This window comes from Cyrtonyx montezumae, unplaced genomic scaffold, assembly GCF_038088225.1.
Source record: "Cyrtonyx montezumae isolate F1298 unplaced genomic scaffold, pur_monq_1.0 scaffold_12, whole genome shotgun sequence".
In the NCBI taxonomy this organism is placed as follows: Eukaryota; Metazoa; Chordata; class Aves; order Galliformes; family Odontophoridae; genus Cyrtonyx; species Cyrtonyx montezumae.
In genome coordinates, this window is record NW_027071848.1 from 15,994,142 (window position 1) to 16,014,470 (window position 20,329).

Sequence of the window (20,329 nt, forward strand, 5' to 3'; positions counted from 1 at the left end):
GCCATATATTTCAGATTACATGCATTTAATTTTTTTAAATCTTAAAGTTGCAGAATTGAACATGAAGTTAGAAAATACCAATAGTATTGGTTCTGCAACTCTTAACTTCCACTCTAAGTCAGAATCATAATTCATCCCAGTTGTGTACAAGTGTTATGAAACTGTCCTAATTATATAAACACAGTTTTCCACAGTTAAAACATATTTTCCCTACCAACACATGAAAATAGCTAGCAGTTGCGTTTTTTAAAGAATAAGAATGAAAAATCAGATGTAGTTTCCTTGCCTTGAAAACTTATTCTAAACTACTGATATTTGAACGTAACTATAAACAGGAAAAACATAAGTGGGTCACAAATCTGATTATGGTTTGCTTAAATTTCTTACATTCCACAAATACATTTCTCATGGCTGTTGGCTACTCTAAGAAGGGTACTTACTACTCCTGAAGTTTTAAAACTGACCAAATTCATCTGGAGAGATGAAATAAACTTTTACCCAGAACAATTGATAACTTAGTGTCTAAAACATTCTCCGTTCAGGTTGCAGAGGATGGGGCTGAACTTTAATCTCATGCTTCTTGGAAAAGGGCTCTTAAGATTTTACCGAAGGAAGAAACCCCATCATTACCTTCCCTTCCAGAATTTACATCTGTAGGAAGTTACAAACCTTGTTCATGACTTCTCCCCCAACCTCTTAGTTTGATTTTAAAATCACACATCCTAATTTTCAGCACTTTTAAGAGAATATTCTCCTAGAGAAGCTGGCAGCCCATGGCTTGAGTGGGTATACTCTTTGCTGAGTAAAGAACTGGCTGGAGGCCCAGGAGCAGAGAGTGGTGGTAAATGGAGTTAAATTCAGCCAGCAACCAGTCATGAATGTTGCTCCCCAGGGGTCAATACTGGTCTGTCCTTTTTTATATCTATATTGATGACCTGGACAAGGGGATTGAGTGCACTCTTCATCAGATTACACTAAGATGGGAGGAAATGTCAATCTGCCTGGGGGGTAGGAAGGTCCTTCAGAGGGATCTCGATAGGCTGGATCACTGGGCTGAGACCAATGGGATAAAGCTCAATGAGACCAAGTGCTGGGTCCTGCCCTTTCGTCACAACAACCCCATGCAACACTACAGGCTTGGGGCTGAGTGACTGGAAGATTGTGTGGAAGAAACAGACTTAGGGATGTTTGTCAATGATCAGCTAAATATGAGCCAGCAGTGTGCCTAGGTGGTCAAGGAAGCCAGTGGCATACTGGACTGTATCAGAAATTGTATTGTCAGCAGGAACAGGGAAGTGATAGTTCCTCTCTACTCAGATGTGATGAGACCACTGTGTTCAGTCTGGGGCATTTCACTACAGGAAAGACATCAAAGCCCTGGAGCATGTCCAGAGAAGACCAACAAAAATGGTAAGAGGTCCAGAGCACAGGTCTTAAGAGGAGCAGTTGAGTAGACTGGGATGGTTCAGTCTGGAGAAGAGGAGGCTCAGGGGAAGCATTGTCACTCTCGACAGCAACTTGAAAGAAGACTGTGGAAAGGTGGAGGTCAGCCACTTCTCCTCCCTAACTAGTGATAGGATAGGAAATATGGTAATAGGATGAGAAAGAATGGCCTGAAAGAATGGTCAGGCATAGAACAGGTTGCCCAAGGATGTGATACCTGGAGATGTTCAAGAAACATTTAGGTGTTGTATTGAGGGACATGGTTTAGTGGAATAATATTGGTGGTAGGTGGATGATTGGACAGGATGATCTTGGAGGACTTTTCCAGCCTTGGTGATTCTATGATGGAAACCCTTCTCTTCCACTGAGTAATTTGTAGAAGATAAAAGTTGCTAATCCTTCTCTAGGTTTCCTGTTGCCAAGCATGGTGACATCAGGCACTGTGTTACTCAGTGTGATGTCCATTGAAGAGTCTTTTCTCTGTTTAACATTTTCTTCATGCTGTATGAGACATGTATTCCTTACCTGTTTATTTCAGGAAGCAAAATAGGAAGGGTATCAGAATTTTACTGAATTTTCTTATTACTGCTAGCTGAGTTTACTGGACTAAATATTATTTTTTTACGGTGAAGGTGATGGAGCACTGGCACAGCTGCCCAGGGGAGTTGTGGAGTCTCCTTCTCTGGAGATATTCAAGACCCTCCTGGACGCCTACCTGTGCAACCTGGTGTAGGGAACCTGCTTTGGCAGAGGAGTTGGACTCGATGATCTCTTGAGGTCCCTTCTAACCCCTACAATTCTGTGATTCTATGATTCAATCCACCAACCTCAATTTTAAGCAAAATGAGCAAATGATCCTGTAAATAATTTGATATTCAACTATAGCAGGTCTCATCTAGTGCATCACTTGCATTAGGTAGTTTTTTGAATGGATAGTTTGTATTGACAAAAGCTATAAAGGTCTGAAGATGATCACAGTATACCTGTGATGCTAATACCACAGCAGGTAGCCAGTCAGCAGACATACTTATTTTTACATACAATCATGCATGAAATTGTCATTCAACTGGTGAATATATGATCCAATGGATGGAACATCTCCCTACAAGGACAGGCTGAGAATGCTGGCACTGTTCACCCTGGAGAAGAGGAGGCTCAAGGGAGACCTGAGAGCAATGTTTCAATATCTGAAGAGGGTCTTTAAGAAAGAAGGAGACAAATTCTTCAGCAGGGCCTGTTGTGATTGGGAAAGGGGAAATAGTTTCAAACTTAATGAGTGGAGATCAACGCTGGATATAAGGAAGTTTTTTACAATAAGGTTGATTGAGGCACTGGAACTGGTTGTTCAGAGTGGTGGTAGATGCCCTGTTTCTGGAGACACACAAAGTCAGGCTGGACAGGGCTCTGAGCAACCTGATCAAGCTGAAGGTGTCCTTGTTCTTTGCAGGGGAGTTAGACTAGATGATCTGTAAGGCTCCCTTCCAATTCAAACAATTCTATGATTGAATTCTAAAGGATGTGTGGTCTTGGTCTCCTGTTTCAGAAATCAGGTAAGGACAATAGTTGCCCATTTGAAAATACTGTTTCTGTAGACAGCACATACTTTTGGTCTGCTTATGTGGACACTGACCTTCAGAAGCATTTTGGAACTGAGAGCCACTTCTCTCATCTTTTTGTATGAGTGACAAGAGAATGGTATGTTTCAAGAACAAGTCCATTCCCTTCTGACACTCTGGGATATCTACATTCATAGCATTATCATCATCTGCTTGTATTTTCTTAGGATTAAGTGTTTTAGCAGCAGAATTCTGTGAGAAAACACATAACCTGTAATCTAAGAATATAATAAGGATAAGGATGTCAGAAAATTTGGTTATTCCACAGAAAGAGAAAGCCTCCATCCTGTGCTTCACATACTTGATAGTGTAATCAATGTTATACACAACATTGGAAGTGGAATTTGTGAGCAGGGTGGTTTCTTATATAGTAAATACAATTTATCAAGATTTGATGCATGTATAAACTAAGAGCTTATCCACTATTTCTTCATTTGTCTCAAATGTCAAAATTTATGATAACATGGATTTGAAACAGATTTTTAGAAGTTCACTATTTGCTCATTCTAGGTACATGAGAGATTTTAAGTAGTTATCCAAAAGCAGAAAAACTCTCCTGTTTTCCAGCGCTGTGACAGGAAAAGGAAATTTTTCAGAGCAGGTGTTATTAATCACTTTAGATTTCTATGAGGAAAGATAAAGATAAGCATAAGCACTAACATAATGTAGTTAGATTTGAACAGGAGATTATCCTAAAATAATATGTTCTTGTTTCCAAAACATCTCTGGAAAAAAATTGGATTAATTGAACACGTGAGAAGTGAAGTGGGAAAGTAAGTTTTCTACTGTGCTTGACAAACATGTGTTCTGACACAGACATTATTGTGTCACTGATTTAGTGCATAAGAACATTTATGAGAAGTGAAAAAGAAATGAAATTCTATGCAAAGGTGATATTAGACATCTTCAGCTGTTGAGGATGCAAAGCTGCTGAGAGCAAAACCAGAAAATTAGTTACTGATACCAGAATATCAAATTAACAGCAATATATTCTTTGCACAAACAGGTGATGTTTAGTACTTTTGGTTATGAAAGAGAGACATACAACCTTTTCACATTAGTAACCACAGTATTATGTATAGAGGGACAGGGGTATATCAGTTCAGCCGCAGCATAGATTTTATCTCCACTTTCTCTGATGTTTTTCTTACTCTCCAATTTTTTTCCAGGTTAATTAAGAATTTATTCTTGCATAGTATATTTTTCAATGGCAGTTCTCAAAGTTGAATTTTTTATGTACGAAACAATGTTCCTTTTGTGCCTTTGTATCATTTCAACTAAGATGACCACAGTAGGACCAAGAATTAATATCCTTTAATTACCAAAATAAAAACCTATTGTAGAGTTTCACTGTGCCTTAAAGACATGGCCGTGTATATCCAGTACTGTATTTTAAATTCACATATGCAGTGTAATTTTCTACCATTTTAAACATAAAAGGTCGTCAACAATTGGAGTTCTGCAAAATATGCAGTGCAACAGAAATGAGCTTGGAAATGAATAAATCAAGTTTCAAAATTTTAATTTATAACCACATTTTTCAGGATTTCCAAACAAAGGATAAATGCCTGAATAGTCATTTTCTCCCCTAAGGCTGCTTGGTACTCTTATTAAAAAAAAAAAAAAACAGCAAAATGAAAAATGAAAAAATTGTAGGGCCCTAACTTGGAAACTAAAGGCTTTAATGTCAGCAGTTGGTGTTTTTTTGAAAGATGTGGCTTAACATGAACTTTTGGGCATTGGCCATGCATGCAGATGGCTGTCCTTTACAGCTGTCAGGAGACTCTCTTTCCAGTGTTTACCACAGTCTGCAGCAGTACTGTTTAATAAAGTTCCTTGCTTCTTACATGAAAGACCAGGAGAAGGGAGGCAATATTCTCTCTTGTGAAGATTCAAGAGTATACTCAAAACAACATACTTTGCATTGATGTTAATGCACCGAGGTATATATTACAAATGGATTTTATGTATATATACAAATAATACATGTAATACCTGTACTACCTATATTCATGTGTTTATGCATAATACATTATTTTGCTTGTGTGCAGCTGAGTGGTAGTCCAGCTAGAGTCATTACTTTTTTTATTTCTAAGTGAATATAAACATCTTCCAAATCTTTTTTCAGAATGAAAGAATGTCATGTTACATTACTTAGTGTTTTCCATGGCTTACCAGCAGTCACACAGATAGCCATTGCAGTTCTGCTGACAGGTGATACAGCTTGTTAAATTGTTGTAACTTGAGGATGTCTGAGCCCTTAATTCTTGTCAAACGGAGATTGATAACACCAACTTGAATCAATCAGGAAGTGTAAAGGTAGTGAACAAACTCTTTACATAATAGGCAAATGCTCCTTTCTTCTTTCTTGGCCAGAAATATCAATATTCCAGAAATTAAATCACATTTTATTTTACTTCTATATCTTATTTTCGGTCCTAGTTGCAAAGGATGGCACTTTGTTACCACGTTACCATGTGAATGCTATCTAAGTGGAGTTTTGATTAGCTATGTCTTAATGAGTAAGCCACCTTTAGGTTAACATTGGTTTGACACACTCATAGTAATTTCTAAAGAAAACCCAGACATAAAATTCCATATTTTATCATCTTCAATTTCAGCAAGTATGTATTGTATCCATGGAAGGAATGTAAAGTGCTACAAGTTTTGTTTTCAAATGGTTAATCTACCACAGAAATATTTTTTTTCTGGCGTACTGATTCCTGTAGTGGCTGCAATTGGTCACAGTTCTAAGGAAAAAAGATCTAAGAAAATAAGCATGGAATAAATAATAAAGGAAGTATCTTTATATTTTGCACATATCCTAGTTATTTGGTATGACTGGCTGAAAATTCAATTATTCCGTTTGTTGGCAGACTTTATAGTGATACAGCTGGGATTTGTATGTTCAGTAATTGCAGAGCTGTTCCTATTTAACCATCTTGGCTTAGCAAAAACTTCATTTTCTTTTAAGAATGACATTTGCACACAGTGATACTACAAGGTACTATTCCTTAATTAAGGGTAGAAAACATAATATGGCTCACTCCTCAAAATTATGCAGGATGCAGCTTGGTAGTTTGATTAACTCTTCCTTAGCACTAGCACATTTCCAGAATATGTCGAAACTAAACTTAGAAAATTAAATCTATTCCTCAAATAAAATACATTTTTTGGTTGTTGTTACTTACGCATAGTAGGCACATGTTTTCAAGAACTGTAAAATTATGCACCTCCTCCCTCCTTTCTTAGTGTATCCTGTCCAATTCAGTGGTTAATTACATGTTTAAAGTTAGTCATTTAACAGCTGTATGTACAAGTTTAAAGTACACCTCCTTGCTTTACCAAAATGGGACCATGAGGTCTGTGAGCCTGAAAAGTGAGAGTTTATGAAAATGCATACAGATCTGAGTAACACTGAAAGCAAAGTTCAACAGTACCCAACGGGCCACTTTTACAATAGCTATCCACTTCTAAAATGTTGGTCTCTGCAGGGAAGATCACTATCATTATAATTAGAGCTGAAGTACAATGGACTGCTCACAGCAGTTACTCTAAGAAGTTCTTTGAAGGTGAAGATGAGTGGTAGACATTCTCAGGAATCGAAAATTGCATTCTCAAGTCAAAAAAAAAAAAAAAAAGGTCAGCAAAATAAATCCTAAGTAGCTATAATAAAATAAATTTCATTTTTTGTCATCCCAATTTAAAATACAGTCGTGTTTCCAGTTTGGATGCTGTCAATGAAACTTAAAGAAATGTGTATCATTTGAAGTTTCCCAGAACAAAATCTAATACATTATTATACTTGCAAATAGATTTGTTTTGTGTGCAAAGGAAGAAAATCTAAAATGTAGCAGCTCTACATCCAGTGGTCTTGTTCTGTTTGTCCTTTCAGAAATAATAATTCTTTTTTTTCCTGTTAACTGTGAAGGTTACTTTCTAAGAACTGATCCAACCCCTATGATTCTGTGATTCTGATCAATGCTTTTAGATAGGTAGATTGAAGCATGTAGGTATATTGGCATGAAAAATATTTGAAGACAAGGAGATCTTCACCACCCTGTCACCTGCACAAAAGTGCTACCTGGTGTTCAGAGGGAACCTTCTTTGTGCCAGATTGTGCCCACTGCCTCTTGTCACTGAGCACCAGTGAGGAGAGCCTGGCTGCATCTTCTTGTTGCCCTCCCTTCAAGTATTTATGTCAGTCACAGCTCTCTCAGCCTCTCCTCATGGGAGAGTTGCCCCAGCCCTGTCATCATCTTGATGGCTCTTCACCGAACTCTCCAGAAACCCTGCTCAGTCCAACTTGGAAAATCTAAAGGATGCAAAAAAGGTCTGGTGCAAATTTACTCTCCACACGTTTGATGTTAGAGTCAAACATGGTAGTACAAATCATTTATGTAATGCGTGGATTTCATTTTTGCTTTTAATTTTGGATTCCTTATTTCCTAGGAGTTGATATTTTCTTTGGTATAAGTGGTCTGCAGACTTAGAATTGGATGTGAGGAAGTTCAAGATCTAGTTTTTTGGCAAAAAATCTGACCGTTATAACAAAGCAATTGAGTACTTTAAACGCTTGGGTGTCAGTGTTGGATGTGTGTAGGGCAGATTGCACAATTACTTGAGAAAACTATTTCTGAGTAATACAATTCCATTGTTTGCAATAAGTCAGTAAATAAGCAAGTTCTTTCCCACTGCTATTATAGGCTGTTAGGATAACAAGCATTTCTAGTTACGTACCATTTAATTAGTGATTCTAATATACTTTGCAAACATCTATTTTCCCATTTATACATTTATACATCATGACTGAATGGACTATTTCTTAGGAAATTATGGTCTTTAGGTTCTAACTGAAGAATATCAGGGAAAATAGACAGTTTGTCTTATTTTTATAAATGTGGTGTGTGTGTGTTGTTGTTGTTTTGTTTGTTTGTTTGTTTGTTAATTTGCTGTTAGATAAATACTCAAATTTGTATTCCGCTCCTCATAAAATGCTGCTGAAGTGATGTGGCTTTATGAGTATTTTGAAACAGATAAACTAGCAGGATTTAGAAGTTGTTAAGAAAGAATTTACTTTTAAAAGACCATTTGTAATTTAATATAGTTTCTATACTTACAGTTAAATTTTCAGTGATTTTAGTTGCTTTTTTCCCCTTTTCATTTGAAAGTATGGTTAGTCAAAGCTAGAAACATTGCGTAAGCCTTCAGCAATACAGATATAAAGTCAATCTGTTGCATTTTCAATAAAGACTTTATTTGTATTTAAAAAAATATCACTGAAATAAAGGAAAAAATATAGTGCTGGTGAAATCCTTGGTTTGATTCTAGAAATTCTTGGTGATATACACAACCAAGCAAGATGATACCTTTGGCAGCACTTGAACTCTTGTGGGCATCAGAAATTCTCAGGAAGTATCTTTTGAATGGAAGTTCATGTAATTGTGACTCCCTCTAGTGGACAGCTTTCTCGACTATACACGAGGAAATAGTCAAAATCATTTTTGACATTAAAAATTGAGAAGTCTTCATTTTCTTGGGGTAGATCTGATTCCATTCCCAGGAGCAGTCAGAGTGCTTTGTGTGTATCTCATTACCACTCATTTTGCAACACTTATGTATACATTAATAATGTAGCTGTTGGTTATCTATGTAAAGCTTATATGGACCATTCCCTTTTTTTTTTAATATGCTGAGAGCCTCTTCTGTTTCCCAGAATTTCATTCACATGACTGTACATTTCTGACATTACATTATTTTTCATTAATTATTATTTAATTACATTTCAGGTACCACTAAAGTAAACCTTGTGAAGATCCCATCAACTGCTTCCAGCCCTCGTGACACTGCTCTTGCAGCAGTTATATGCAGTGCACTTGCAACAGTGCTCTTGGCTCTTCTTATTCTTTGTGTTATCTATTGTAAGAGGCAGTTTATGGAGAAGAAACCAAGCTGTAAGTTTCCAGTAATCATTGTTTCTTAGTAACATTTATATATCAGTATTTGGTTGGCAAATCTCTCTGTATGTACACAAATAAAACCTAGAACTGTTATGTCTACAGCATTTAAGCAAATTTATCATTGAGATGAAAAAGCTAGCAGAAGCCTATACATGTGTGCAAACTCAGTGTGGATGTACTTGCTTCTACTGAGAAAATGCTGTGCAGATGTCCAGAAATAGTTTTGTGGTCATGATGCACCACCCTCTGTTAAATGCTGCAGAGATGTATTTGGACCATTGGAGATCTAAGTTGGGATGTCATTACAGAATTGCAATATAGATGTAGACATACCATCATGGAGGATCCATGCATCACATGCCATTGTGAAATACAGACTAGCTTGCTGAGTTAATAAATGTGGCCAGTGGGGATGGCAGATATTTCATTAATGATTTTGGGTTTTGAGCACATTTAAGATGAAATAAATGAAAAAAAAAGAAAAAAGTATCCACTGTAGCTCATCTATGTAATTCACAACTTGCTTATTGTAAATCCTAGCATGTAGTTTAAAATGAAAAAAAAAAGTTGAAAGCACTCTAGTGCCCACTTATCTTTTTTAGAAAACCTGTTATTGCAATATTTTAATATCATCTCGTGAACTGTGGATTTCGAACAATATTATGAACTAGAAAGAGTTTATGTTGTCACCGTGTACAGCCCAAATAAAAAGATTTAGAGAGACATTGTAAGAATTGCTCCCTATGTAGATTATATAGGTTTTAACCTTGACAGAAGAAGTTTTGAGAAATTCAGGCATAATGAATTCAAACTTCAGTTAGTGAAATTCAGTGATTCATTTTTCTTGGCCTATGATGACACAGATTAAATGAAGTCTGCTATTAATATGAGGTTATTTAAGATAACATAAACAAAGCACCTGAATGTAGAAAATTTCAGATTGATATCACTAAGAAACATTACCATGGAGAAAATGGAACAGTGAATATGATATGCTTTCAAATCATCATCAAAATAAGAGCAAATGTCTTCTTAGGAGAGGCTGCAGTTGAACCAGCTGTTCTAGGAAGCATTGCAAAACCTGTGGTTTTCATTATGTCAAACCCCATCATCATGGTGGATCTTTTGGTTGGAAAATGTATGGAAATGCTGTGTAGTATGGCACTAAAGTGTTCTGTGAAGATAGGGACTCTGAAAAGGAAAAAAAATAAAGCATCATTTACTAATACATATTATTTTCTTCTTTTTATCAAAAGGGTCTCTGAGATCACAAGACATTCACTACAATGGGTCTGAACTGTCATGTTTTGATAGACCACGGCTAAGTGAATATGACCACAGAACATGCTGCCAGTGCCAGAGAAGCACATCACAGACATGTGGTACGTTAAAGTCTATTCAGAAGTCACTCTAAGGAACAGGAGTAATACAAGCAACAAGAACTCATGGTTATCATTTATCTAACACTTGGGTTGTGACTTTTGGCTATCACTACGAAGCAAAGATTGTCAAACTACCCCTTGTCCTAGGTTAATTTCTCAGTACAAATAGAATTTCAAAGTAGCTATTTGGTTATGATTTTTTGTTTGTTTGCTTTCATTCCAAGGAACGTTCACTTAAATAAAAGCATTGAATATCTTATCTGTATGATTTCTTTCTGATAAAAATAGCACTGCATTTGGCTTGGAGACTTAAACTGGTGTGAAGGATTTTGCAGATAGTAAGAAGATGATGCTAGTTCTAATGGACATTGAGAACCTGAACAATTCAAATTACTGAGATTTTGTGAAGCACTACCAGAACAGATGCGTGTATGATATTAACTCCTGATTAACTCCTAATTAAGTGATTTAAGTTCAACACAATATTAAATAGCCTAATATATTAATTGTCAGACTGTAGCACTTCCTCTCCTATGTACCTAATTAAAAAGCAAATTAATTTAAAGAGTGGATATTCAGATTTCCATGGCAGACATCTGTATTATTTCAGGAGGAGGGATTTGTCTTTTATAAATAACTTTATATTAAAGATATAAATTAACCTATTTATTTCAGGAAGAGATCTCTTTCCTTAATCCATACATTATAAGATAACAAGTAAAATAATACTCAAATTTGAAAGAGTACAGAGACTAGGTTTATATACAACTTTAATGCATTTAACACTATTAAATCAACTTTCATTCTTAGGGCCAGTTCATCTGATTCCTTCGCTGTGCTGTGATGAAACCTGTAGCATGGAGCACAGCAGTCACAGTTGTGCTTTGCACTCACAGACTACACTTAATGAAAGGTAACTTTAATTTTATGTACATCTATTAAACATCAGCTATTTTATATGCAAGCAAGTCAACAGTTATACAGGATACAATACCTGTTTGGGGTGGAATATGGGATTTTGATGAACTATAGCCAGAACTTCCTGTTTTGTGCAAGAATAGATTTATGGTTAAAAAAAATTCCATTAAATAACGAAAAAAATGTGATGTTTAAGTATTACTTAATAAATTCTGACATGTTAAATCAGTTCCTCTGAAGAAGTGACCCATTTCCCTCCAAAGCAGACATTCTTCCTCTTACTGTGTGATACCGTAGAGGCTTTGGTGACCTCTTTTCTTGCTTTGTGTTAGCAAGGTGCTGTATAAACCTGTGAACCTAAGGGGATTCATATACTATTTAGAAGTATGAAAATCTGCCTTCTTTTTAGAATCTCTAAGTTACTGTGAACCTAGAAATGTTAAGTGTTTCTGAGTTTCTACCTGATCCTAGCCATTGTTTTCTGCTAAAAGGCTCAGTATAAATACAGTAGTTGTTACTGACATAGTAATGCCTTGAGTTAAAAATATAAAGCTTATGGTGTCGTGCAGAGTTTCCTAGTTACAGATTTTAACACTGGATTTATTTGTTTCTTTAAACTGGAAATGTTTACCATATAGGGCTCCCAGCTGTCTTCTTCCCGTGGCCAAGTTTAACTGAAAATGTAGCAGCTTCTCCATAGATATAGTTTATGCAGTGCATGTTAGTGACCCAAACGGGAGATTAAGATACCTAAATTTTCTGTAACAACTTGTTTAAATACCAGCAAGTTTGAATCACCCTTTTCTATTACCAAAGCTGACAAATTGAGAGTTGTGTACCTTTTGAGAATCCTTCTGGTTAAGGCTTTAAAACTAACTGACATATCCATGCTATGTGGGCACATCAAAGGAACGTGATTCCTTCCAGTAGAAACGAAGTTTGCTCCAATTTCCTTTGCCAAAATACTGTATTTCCTTCAATTGTGGTTCAGTGTCCTGACTTTTCACCCCATCTACAAAAACTCTCTGTGTATTTATCTAAGCTACTAAAGCATCATGCTTTGGAAATGAGTAAAGCTACTTAAATTGCACTGTAGGCAACATTAATGTGTGAAAAGTTTTGGTCACATGGACTATTACTTTGTATCTGACTACAGCCTGTACATTTTTGTAAATCTTGTAGATAGTTTTTGAGATAAAGTGTGCTAGTAGATCATTCACTGGACTTTCAGTAGGGATGTGCAGGCACTGAGATATGTCAGTGTCATCATTTTATTTGAGACGGATTACTGAGTTTCTACTTCCACTTTCTTCCTTTTTTTCTAAATAATTCTTCTCATTAAAAATCCTTGCCAGTCTTCCCAAATATCTTCTTTACTGCAATTTAAGCTTCTTGTATCCTGCCTTAACCCCATACCACACACACACACACACACACACAGAAGAACAAATAAATTTATCCACATTTCTGTTCTTTAGACTAAACATTCCAACTGTATTTCATATTTACCAGAACCCTGAAATCACTTTGTGAAGGGCTTCAAGCCTCCTCTTTACCTCTAGTATCAATCTCCAGAGCTCTCTTCATTTCTAGATGAAGGACAGCCTGGCTTCCACTTCAAAAGAATTTTTTGGACAGGGTGCCTCTTGAGTAGTGACTGAATGCAACCCTGCTCAAATCTCTTTGAAATACCTGTAATCACTAACGACGATAATTACAATACTGATAATATTTGCTGGAATGCTTTTGAAACTGCTTGTCTTTTATCCTTTTTCAGGGCTTCTGATTCTGTTGGAGAAATGATTCCTGCCTTCCTTGGTTCTCTTTCACACTCTGCCTGTGGAGACATTTCAGATGCTTGGCCTCTTATGCAAAACTCAGCTTGTTGTGACAGCATTTCTTTCTGTGAATCATATTCAGAACTGGCTGGAGTTGCTGCAAACTCCTGCAGTCTGGAGACTGAGAATGCAACTACCATCGAGTCAGATAACAACCAGGAACTAAGTGATGTACTTACTTCAGCTAAGCCTCCTGATGGAAACATTGCAAAGTCCTTTGAAATCTCCAAGCATAGAACATATATAGAAGTTTCATCACTTCAGAACTTAGCTGTTGCTGAAACCCAGCCAAATACAAAGTGTAATGGAACAGCAGATGACTCTACAGACTGATAAAGAGGTAAGAAATACAGCTACAAAGAAGGAGTGAGAATGAGTTCCCCAGGCACGCAGAGTGAGGTAAAAATAGAATTGTGAAAGAGTATATGGTTATGTTTCTCCAAAGGTTACACCTAGCTGTTCCTGAAATAAGTCACAGCTCTGCAAAAGATCCAAGAGTTTCATGTTTTACAATGATTGACTGCATTTGAAAGCTGTAATTACTCAGGCTGTAGTGCTGAGCTAATGTGAACCAGAACAGAGCAGTAGGTCTGTACACCAATCATTTTTATTAAGTTTTAATTACATTTTGGGGGAAAGATATCAGTTAATAGTCTTATGACAAAACTATGATGTGAGGCTAGTCCTTGTTTATGAGGAAATATCTTTGTTTATCTTAAAGCATAAAGGACGTGCAAACATTCCTCCAAAAATATACACAAAGCCTTCTCTGTCAAGTTCCTAAGGAAGTAGCAGAAACAGAAGAGAATCTCAAACACTTTAAATGCTATTTGTATTTCCATCTCATCAATTTTTTCCTTAAAATAGGAATACAGCTTAATCTGTAAAATCTCAGTGTTCAAATTCTCAGAGCAAACACAAGTCTCTGGTCAAAGTGAGAAGCTGAGAGAAACAACTGCCTCTAAACTTAATAATGTAAGCATCATAGGAAGCCACTCTACTTTGTGATCTTTATGACATTTTGAATATTATCTGTGATCTGTTTTGTTTTGTTGTTTGCCAATGCCTTTTTCGACTGTTAGAAGTAACTGAGAGAAACTAGCAGCGAATCTGCAAAGGGATCCCACGTATGGCATGTGTATTGGTGGTGTTATTCAACTATTCTACCTGCTGTGCAGGCTGCAGTGGGAAAGCTGCAATAGAGGCAGGAACAGAAGCATTTACCACTGGTATTAATAACACTAACAATCCACCAAAATTAATTTAAAAATATTTGAGATCTGTAATTATGAACACGTTAGGTCATCTGCAGAAATAAAGTACTTTCCTTTGATCTTCTTCCATTCAGTTTGCATGTCACTTTCATAATGTTCTTAAATAAAAAGTAGAAAGTAATCAATATTTAACAAAAATATTCATATCCTGGAAACACTATGTGCACAAGTTAATTCTTTGTCAATCAAACCTTAATTTCTTTAAGTGACATTTTCAAGAAGAGAAAAGGGAGATAAACTGCACTGAGTCAAGGATTTGTTTGCTATTGACTGCAGTAGAATTTGTATGTTACCCTGAAAATCTACTGCAATCACCAAAAATACTGACCTTATCTACATGACTCATAGGTTTGTCAATGTAGCATTACAACCTACAGTTTAGAAATAGTTCTGAGCGTAATGTCAGAAGATGAATAGTCAATATCTGTCACTAACATCCCACGTGTCATTAAGCAATTGTCACAGTTTCATTTCAGCACATCATCAGGTGACAGTCATTTTCTAGGAATATATGGGGAGGAACTAAGGCATGGCAAAGACTGCAAAGCTTGGTGCTGTCATTCCACACTTTGCAGAGGCTGTCGAAGGAACTTGAATACTGAGCTTTTAAGGGACTACTTTTACACGATGGAAAAGTCAAAAGCTCTTTTGTGTCTTGTTGAAATATTTTGAGAGAAGAATGGTCTTTTTAGTGCAGTGGATGGAGTACAGCCTTGCATAGGGCCATACTTTGTTATTATTAGGTGGACTGGATGATCCTGTAGGTCCTTTCCAATCTTGGTGGTTCTGTGATTCTATTGCAAAACAAATGGTCACATGATAAAATCAGAAGGTGATAAAATATTTTCATTTTCATGCACTTAAGAGTTTTTTAATGGTTATTCTAATACAGGTTCAGTCTTCAGGTTTACATGAATTTTCACATATAGCAGTGAGTTGTTTTTTGTCATATAGTCACATATAAAACTACATACAGATTTTCCTGAGTTTATGTAACCACTGTTCCTTCGATTTCATTTAGGAAAGCAAAGTGTTTCTCTTGGCACTAAAACATCATGCTTCCCTAATGCTCATCTGCTGATTGTCATCAAACACGGCCTGGTCTTCAGTGTCACACAGTTTCAAAATCAGCTGGAAAATAATGGCACCATTTCACACAGCAAGAGGTTGCATCTGAGCCATAACAGCTGTAAAGTGAAACTTTAAGGAGCATCCTAGGAGAAACTTGAGGGCAGATTCATAGACATTTGCATCTCTTATTGAAAAAGAACCTTTTAGTTCCTAAGATTCTCAAGAAGTCCAATGGAGTGAGGATATAAATGTATGTAAATGCATCAAGAAATAAGAATACATGAATGTGTTTACATGGTTGTCTTAAATATGTCTGCAGATGTGAGAAGGCCTGGGACAAGACTTTGCCAGTTACTCTGCTTGCAGATTTATGCATGCATTTGAATTTATTTTTCTTTTTTTTCTGATTCTAGTTTTTAACTTGGTTTCCTGCTGTTGAAGGACTTAAAAATAAAACATTTCTATTTATGTGAGGATCATCTATTGATAAACTGAAACTTTTATTATATACTCCATTGTAGCCAATAAGCTAGTGTGGGGAGTTAAAACATTTGCATGTTACAGATGATATAGTCGAAGTCCCTTTCATCCAATTATTTTGTTTGTGGGAGGGAGCATTGTTTCGTTCAGCGCAGAGGGAGATGAGCTGTACATTAGGATTAGTCAAAGTCAGTTCTATAGAAAGGGATGTCATGCTGCTGGTAGCCCCACTGTTGGAAGACAGCACTTGTTGTTATGAAATGTATTTTTTATGTTGAAATAAATGTAGTCAACTCACATCAACACAGCAGAGGTCATAGCAGGTGTGTCACAAAACTGTGCTATGAGATCTATTAGTAGGATTTTTTACTAATTAATTATTTTCATCACTAAAACAATGGTTTCAAGCTTCATTGTGATGTAATTCACTCATTTCATAGACCTTTGTTTAATTCATGTCACTCTGTTCTCACTGTGGCATTTTGTGTAAATTCAATTTTTCCATGTTACACATAAAAATAGATTTGTAACTTTTTTAAATACCTCTGAACTGAATCCTTGTAGCTGCGTGTGTGCCTCATTTATAGATATCAAGTTTCCCTAACACAGTGCTGACTTCTGTGAGTAATCCTTGTGAGCTCTGCTGGTGCACTGCATTCAGCAGGTCCCAACCTGCTGGTGGTGACCTCCAGCAATCATTCTGTAGGAATTCCCAATGTGCCTTGACAAAAGCAAAACAATCAGCAAAACAAATGCCATTTTCCATGAAACATTACTCATCTTTCTGCACGTGGTTTGTATGTCAGACATGTTCCATGACACGAAGAGGGTGCTGACGCACTGGAACAGGTTGCCCAGAGAGGCTGTGGGTGCCCCATCCCTGGAGGCACTCAAGGCAAGGCTGGATGTGGCTCTGGGCAGCCTGCTCTAGTGGTTGGTGACCCTGCCCATGGTAGGGGGGTTGAAACGAGATGAGCTTTGAGGCCCTTTTCAACCCAGGCCATTCTATGTTTCTATGACTCCTCGAAGAACCCAGTAGAAGATTGACTGTGTACAATAGTTAGGCCGGGTGTAGGCAGCCAAAATCAATGACATTATGAGACATCATGAAATACTATTTTTCACTAAATTTGCATGAAGAGATGTGTGCTTCTTTGTAAATATCTGTAAATAGAAAAAAATCCACTGCGCATTTCATTACATGGTAAGATGTTTTCACGACGTGTGGGTTTTTAACTTCTCGTTATGAACAGTTCTTTACAATTCTGTGTTCAAAAGTTTTGCCAGCATCTGTCACAGTGAGCATGTTTTCCCCTTGGAATTTACACTCTGTATAACATTTTAGTCCGGCAACTCCAGGCAGAGGGACTCACATCTTCCAATGAGTGGCAGACGGCTTCAGAGCAAATTGGAAGGAAAAATGAAAAGAGTGCTTTTCAAATACATGTATATTGTGTATATATGGCTTTCCTTAATTTAACCAAATTGGTCTTTTGTATATTGCCTGTGGCAAGCAATGTTGTACATGCCAACAGAAAACATACACTACCACCACATTTTGACTGCCCACATATCGCACCTGAGGACTCACAGTGCTGTTTTAAGTGACCCTTTAAAGAATGTAAATTAAAACCTTGTATAAATCACTTTGTAATACTACCTTTTTTTTTTACTTGTGAATAAAACGTTACCTTGAATCGTTCTCCATTTGTTGATTTGTGGGTTCGCTGTGCTTTTCAACACACAGTGACAGTGGGACTGAGTGCATCCTCAGCAAGCTGCCGATGACACCAGGCCGTGTGGTGCACTCAATACAGCAGAAAGAAGGGAAGACATCCAGAGGGACATGGACAGGCTTGAGAAGTGGGCCCACGAGAACTGAGTGAGGTTCAGCAAGGCCGAGTGTAAGGTGTCGTACCTGGGTGGGGGCAATCCGAGGTATGGGTATAGACTGGGAGAGCTCGCTGCGAGCAGCCCTGCATCGAAGGACGTGGTGTTCCTGGTGGGTGAAAAGCTGGGCATGAGCCAGCAATGTGTGTTTGCAGCCCAGAAGGTTATGTGTATTCAAGGTCAGGATGGATGGGGCTCTGGGCAGCCTGAGCTGCTGGGTGGCAACCAACCATGGCAGGGGGTTTGGTACCGAGTGGTCTTTAAGGTCCCTTCCAACCCAAAGCACTCTGTGATTCTACAGCTCTATGATTTCACACTAATAACAATATTCTAAAGTCAGTGTTCAATTCCATGACTTCTAGCAGAATTCCATATTAATTAATTTTACTAAAACTACAGTACAATTTGGAGCATCCTTGCTTTGAGATGCTTGCTGTTCAATGGTAGCATCATTCCATAGGCTTGGAGGACCATGAAGAAGCAGTAAATCAACATCAGTTACTTAAGTCACAGTACTTCCAAATGGGTTCCTCTTGAGAAAGGAAGGTAGAAAACAAAGCTGGTGGGCACGAGACAGAATCCTGTCTTTGAAAATAAACCCAGTACTAAGAAGAAAAGCAAGTACTCCACACAGACTGCCAGAGAAGTTAGATAAGGGAGTAGCTGCACTTAAACGTGGAGCACTGTGCTTTTGGAACAGCAAAGGACTCAGTCAGAGCATGTGTTTGTGTTGCACTGCAGCACACCTTGGTTGAAGAAAGATGGAACATATCAGCCAAGATTAATTAATTACCCATGCTTGTTTAGGCCATTCTAGAAATCTGTCCAGGTGGTTTTCGTTTTGAGAAGATTCCGGAAGATGTTACAGAAACAGGGTGCCGTGCAAGTGGAGGTCTACACAAATTCAGACAAGGAAAGGGGTGCCATGGTTTCACTGATGAGTTCTCAGAAGAAAGAGCCATGCACGTAATTTGCTAATTGATAGAAAGGAAAATAAACGTGCCTGATTTCTTATGGTGAAGACATAAGTGGTGACTGCGGCCGAATGCAGATAACGATGGTGGGTAATACAAAGCCAGGCTGTTTGTGGGAGAGGATTTCTAGCACAATTGGTTTCCGTGGGAATGGTTGCGAGAAGTCAATTTGGCTATTTCCCTCCATCCTCATAAGGGCCTCAGGCATTCTAGCGAACCCAAATTCGTTTTTTTTTCATGTGTTTTCATTACATTGTCTAGTCAGAGCTTACCAAGCAAACAGCTCCCCAGAACAGTGAGGTTTCTGTACCCATGTGCTGCATCCCCGAGTGGTCTGCTGTGGCTGTTAAGGAATGGCACCAGTCCTCATCCGCTGCTCAACATCCTTCCAGAGCAGGGAAAAGGGGCGTGAGAGAGCCTGCTTCACTCCCTGCTCCCTACACAGCCTAGCTTAGCCTTCAAATGAGGCTGTTTATGTCTTCTTACTCACTTACAGATGTCTGTGGAAGGAACTCCTGAAGATGTCCATTTCTCTGGGAGGTGTAACTGAATGTTTCCAAACTGGACATAAGACACATCCCTGAACAAGAGTAACTCACATACAGTTAGTGAAGGGCGTGGTGAGCTCTGTAGCGTGATTCACGCCGCGTGTAAAGAGTCATGTTTGCTCCAGCAGAAGGTCAGGGCTTGGTGCGGAAAGCTGAGGGTGAATGCATACAACGCCGAGCTGCACTGACACAGCAAAGCCGAGCAGTACAAAGCTGGACACAAAGCATGTGGATGCCATGTCAACATACATGTCAACAAACGTTGACTGTAGCATCCAAAAAATAGTAGGTTTTGCCTCACTTATAACCCCTGTGTACCTCTAAAGGCAGCTGTGGGAGTCCTGGATCCAGGATCATGCTGGCTTGGCCCCGCCAAGCACAAAAAATCAAATTTAAAACGAAGAGAGAAGCAGGGATTGAAGCAGGTGCTTATGGTCTTTTATTTGGAAACAAACCACAATTCAAAACAAATTACATGTGATCTTCAGACTTTCATACACGTTTGATTGTATCAGATACAGCATTTATGTCATTAGCAAGGCTGCTATTTTTTAATCCACCCTGCTGAGGAAAACCCACCTGAAAATCTGTTTCCTGCTCACACTGCTCTCTGGTGCTGCGATGTTCCTGCCCTTTCTGCAAGGCAGACCAAGCCCTTAATCCCACAGAGCTCATCCTGGCACGAGCTGCAGCGCGCATGGCTCTGCCCTTTGTTGTGGGCTCTTTGAGGGCCTTCGGTTTGCATTCCTGTGAAGTCCCTCCAAGCAACAGCCTTCTTGCACTTAATTAATCCTCTCGCTGCCTTTGGTGATGGAGGCTTAGCTTGCTACCTGCAGCACATTCCATTTCAGACACTGCTGCTTTGTTTCATCCGCATTCTCAGAGCCATGGAGCTGAGGCGGAGGACCGCGCAGCAAAGCCATACAATGCACGCT

General features: G+C 38.1%; 1 protein-coding gene across 3 annotated transcripts in view; it reads left to right on the forward strand.

The window, feature by feature from the left end:
- Positions 1 to 16,601, forward strand: part of TNFRSF19 (TNF receptor superfamily member 19) — a 54,766-nt gene extending 38,165 nt beyond the window's left edge. For all 3 annotated transcript variants that reach the window (XM_065730123.1, XM_065730124.1, XM_065730125.1), the window contains 5 exons: positions 8,849 to 9,013; positions 10,276 to 10,401; positions 11,212 to 11,314; positions 13,097 to 13,497; positions 15,453 to 16,601. In XM_065730123.1, coding sequence (XP_065586195.1) covers positions 8,849 to 9,013; positions 10,276 to 10,401; positions 11,212 to 11,314; positions 13,097 to 13,490 — 788 coding nt within the window. In that variant the 3' untranslated portion in view covers positions 13,491 to 13,497; positions 15,453 to 16,601. The remainder of the gene's footprint in view (positions 1 to 8,848; positions 9,014 to 10,275; positions 10,402 to 11,211; positions 11,315 to 13,096; positions 13,498 to 15,452) is intronic.
- Positions 16,602 to 20,329: the final 3,728 nt, after the last annotated feature.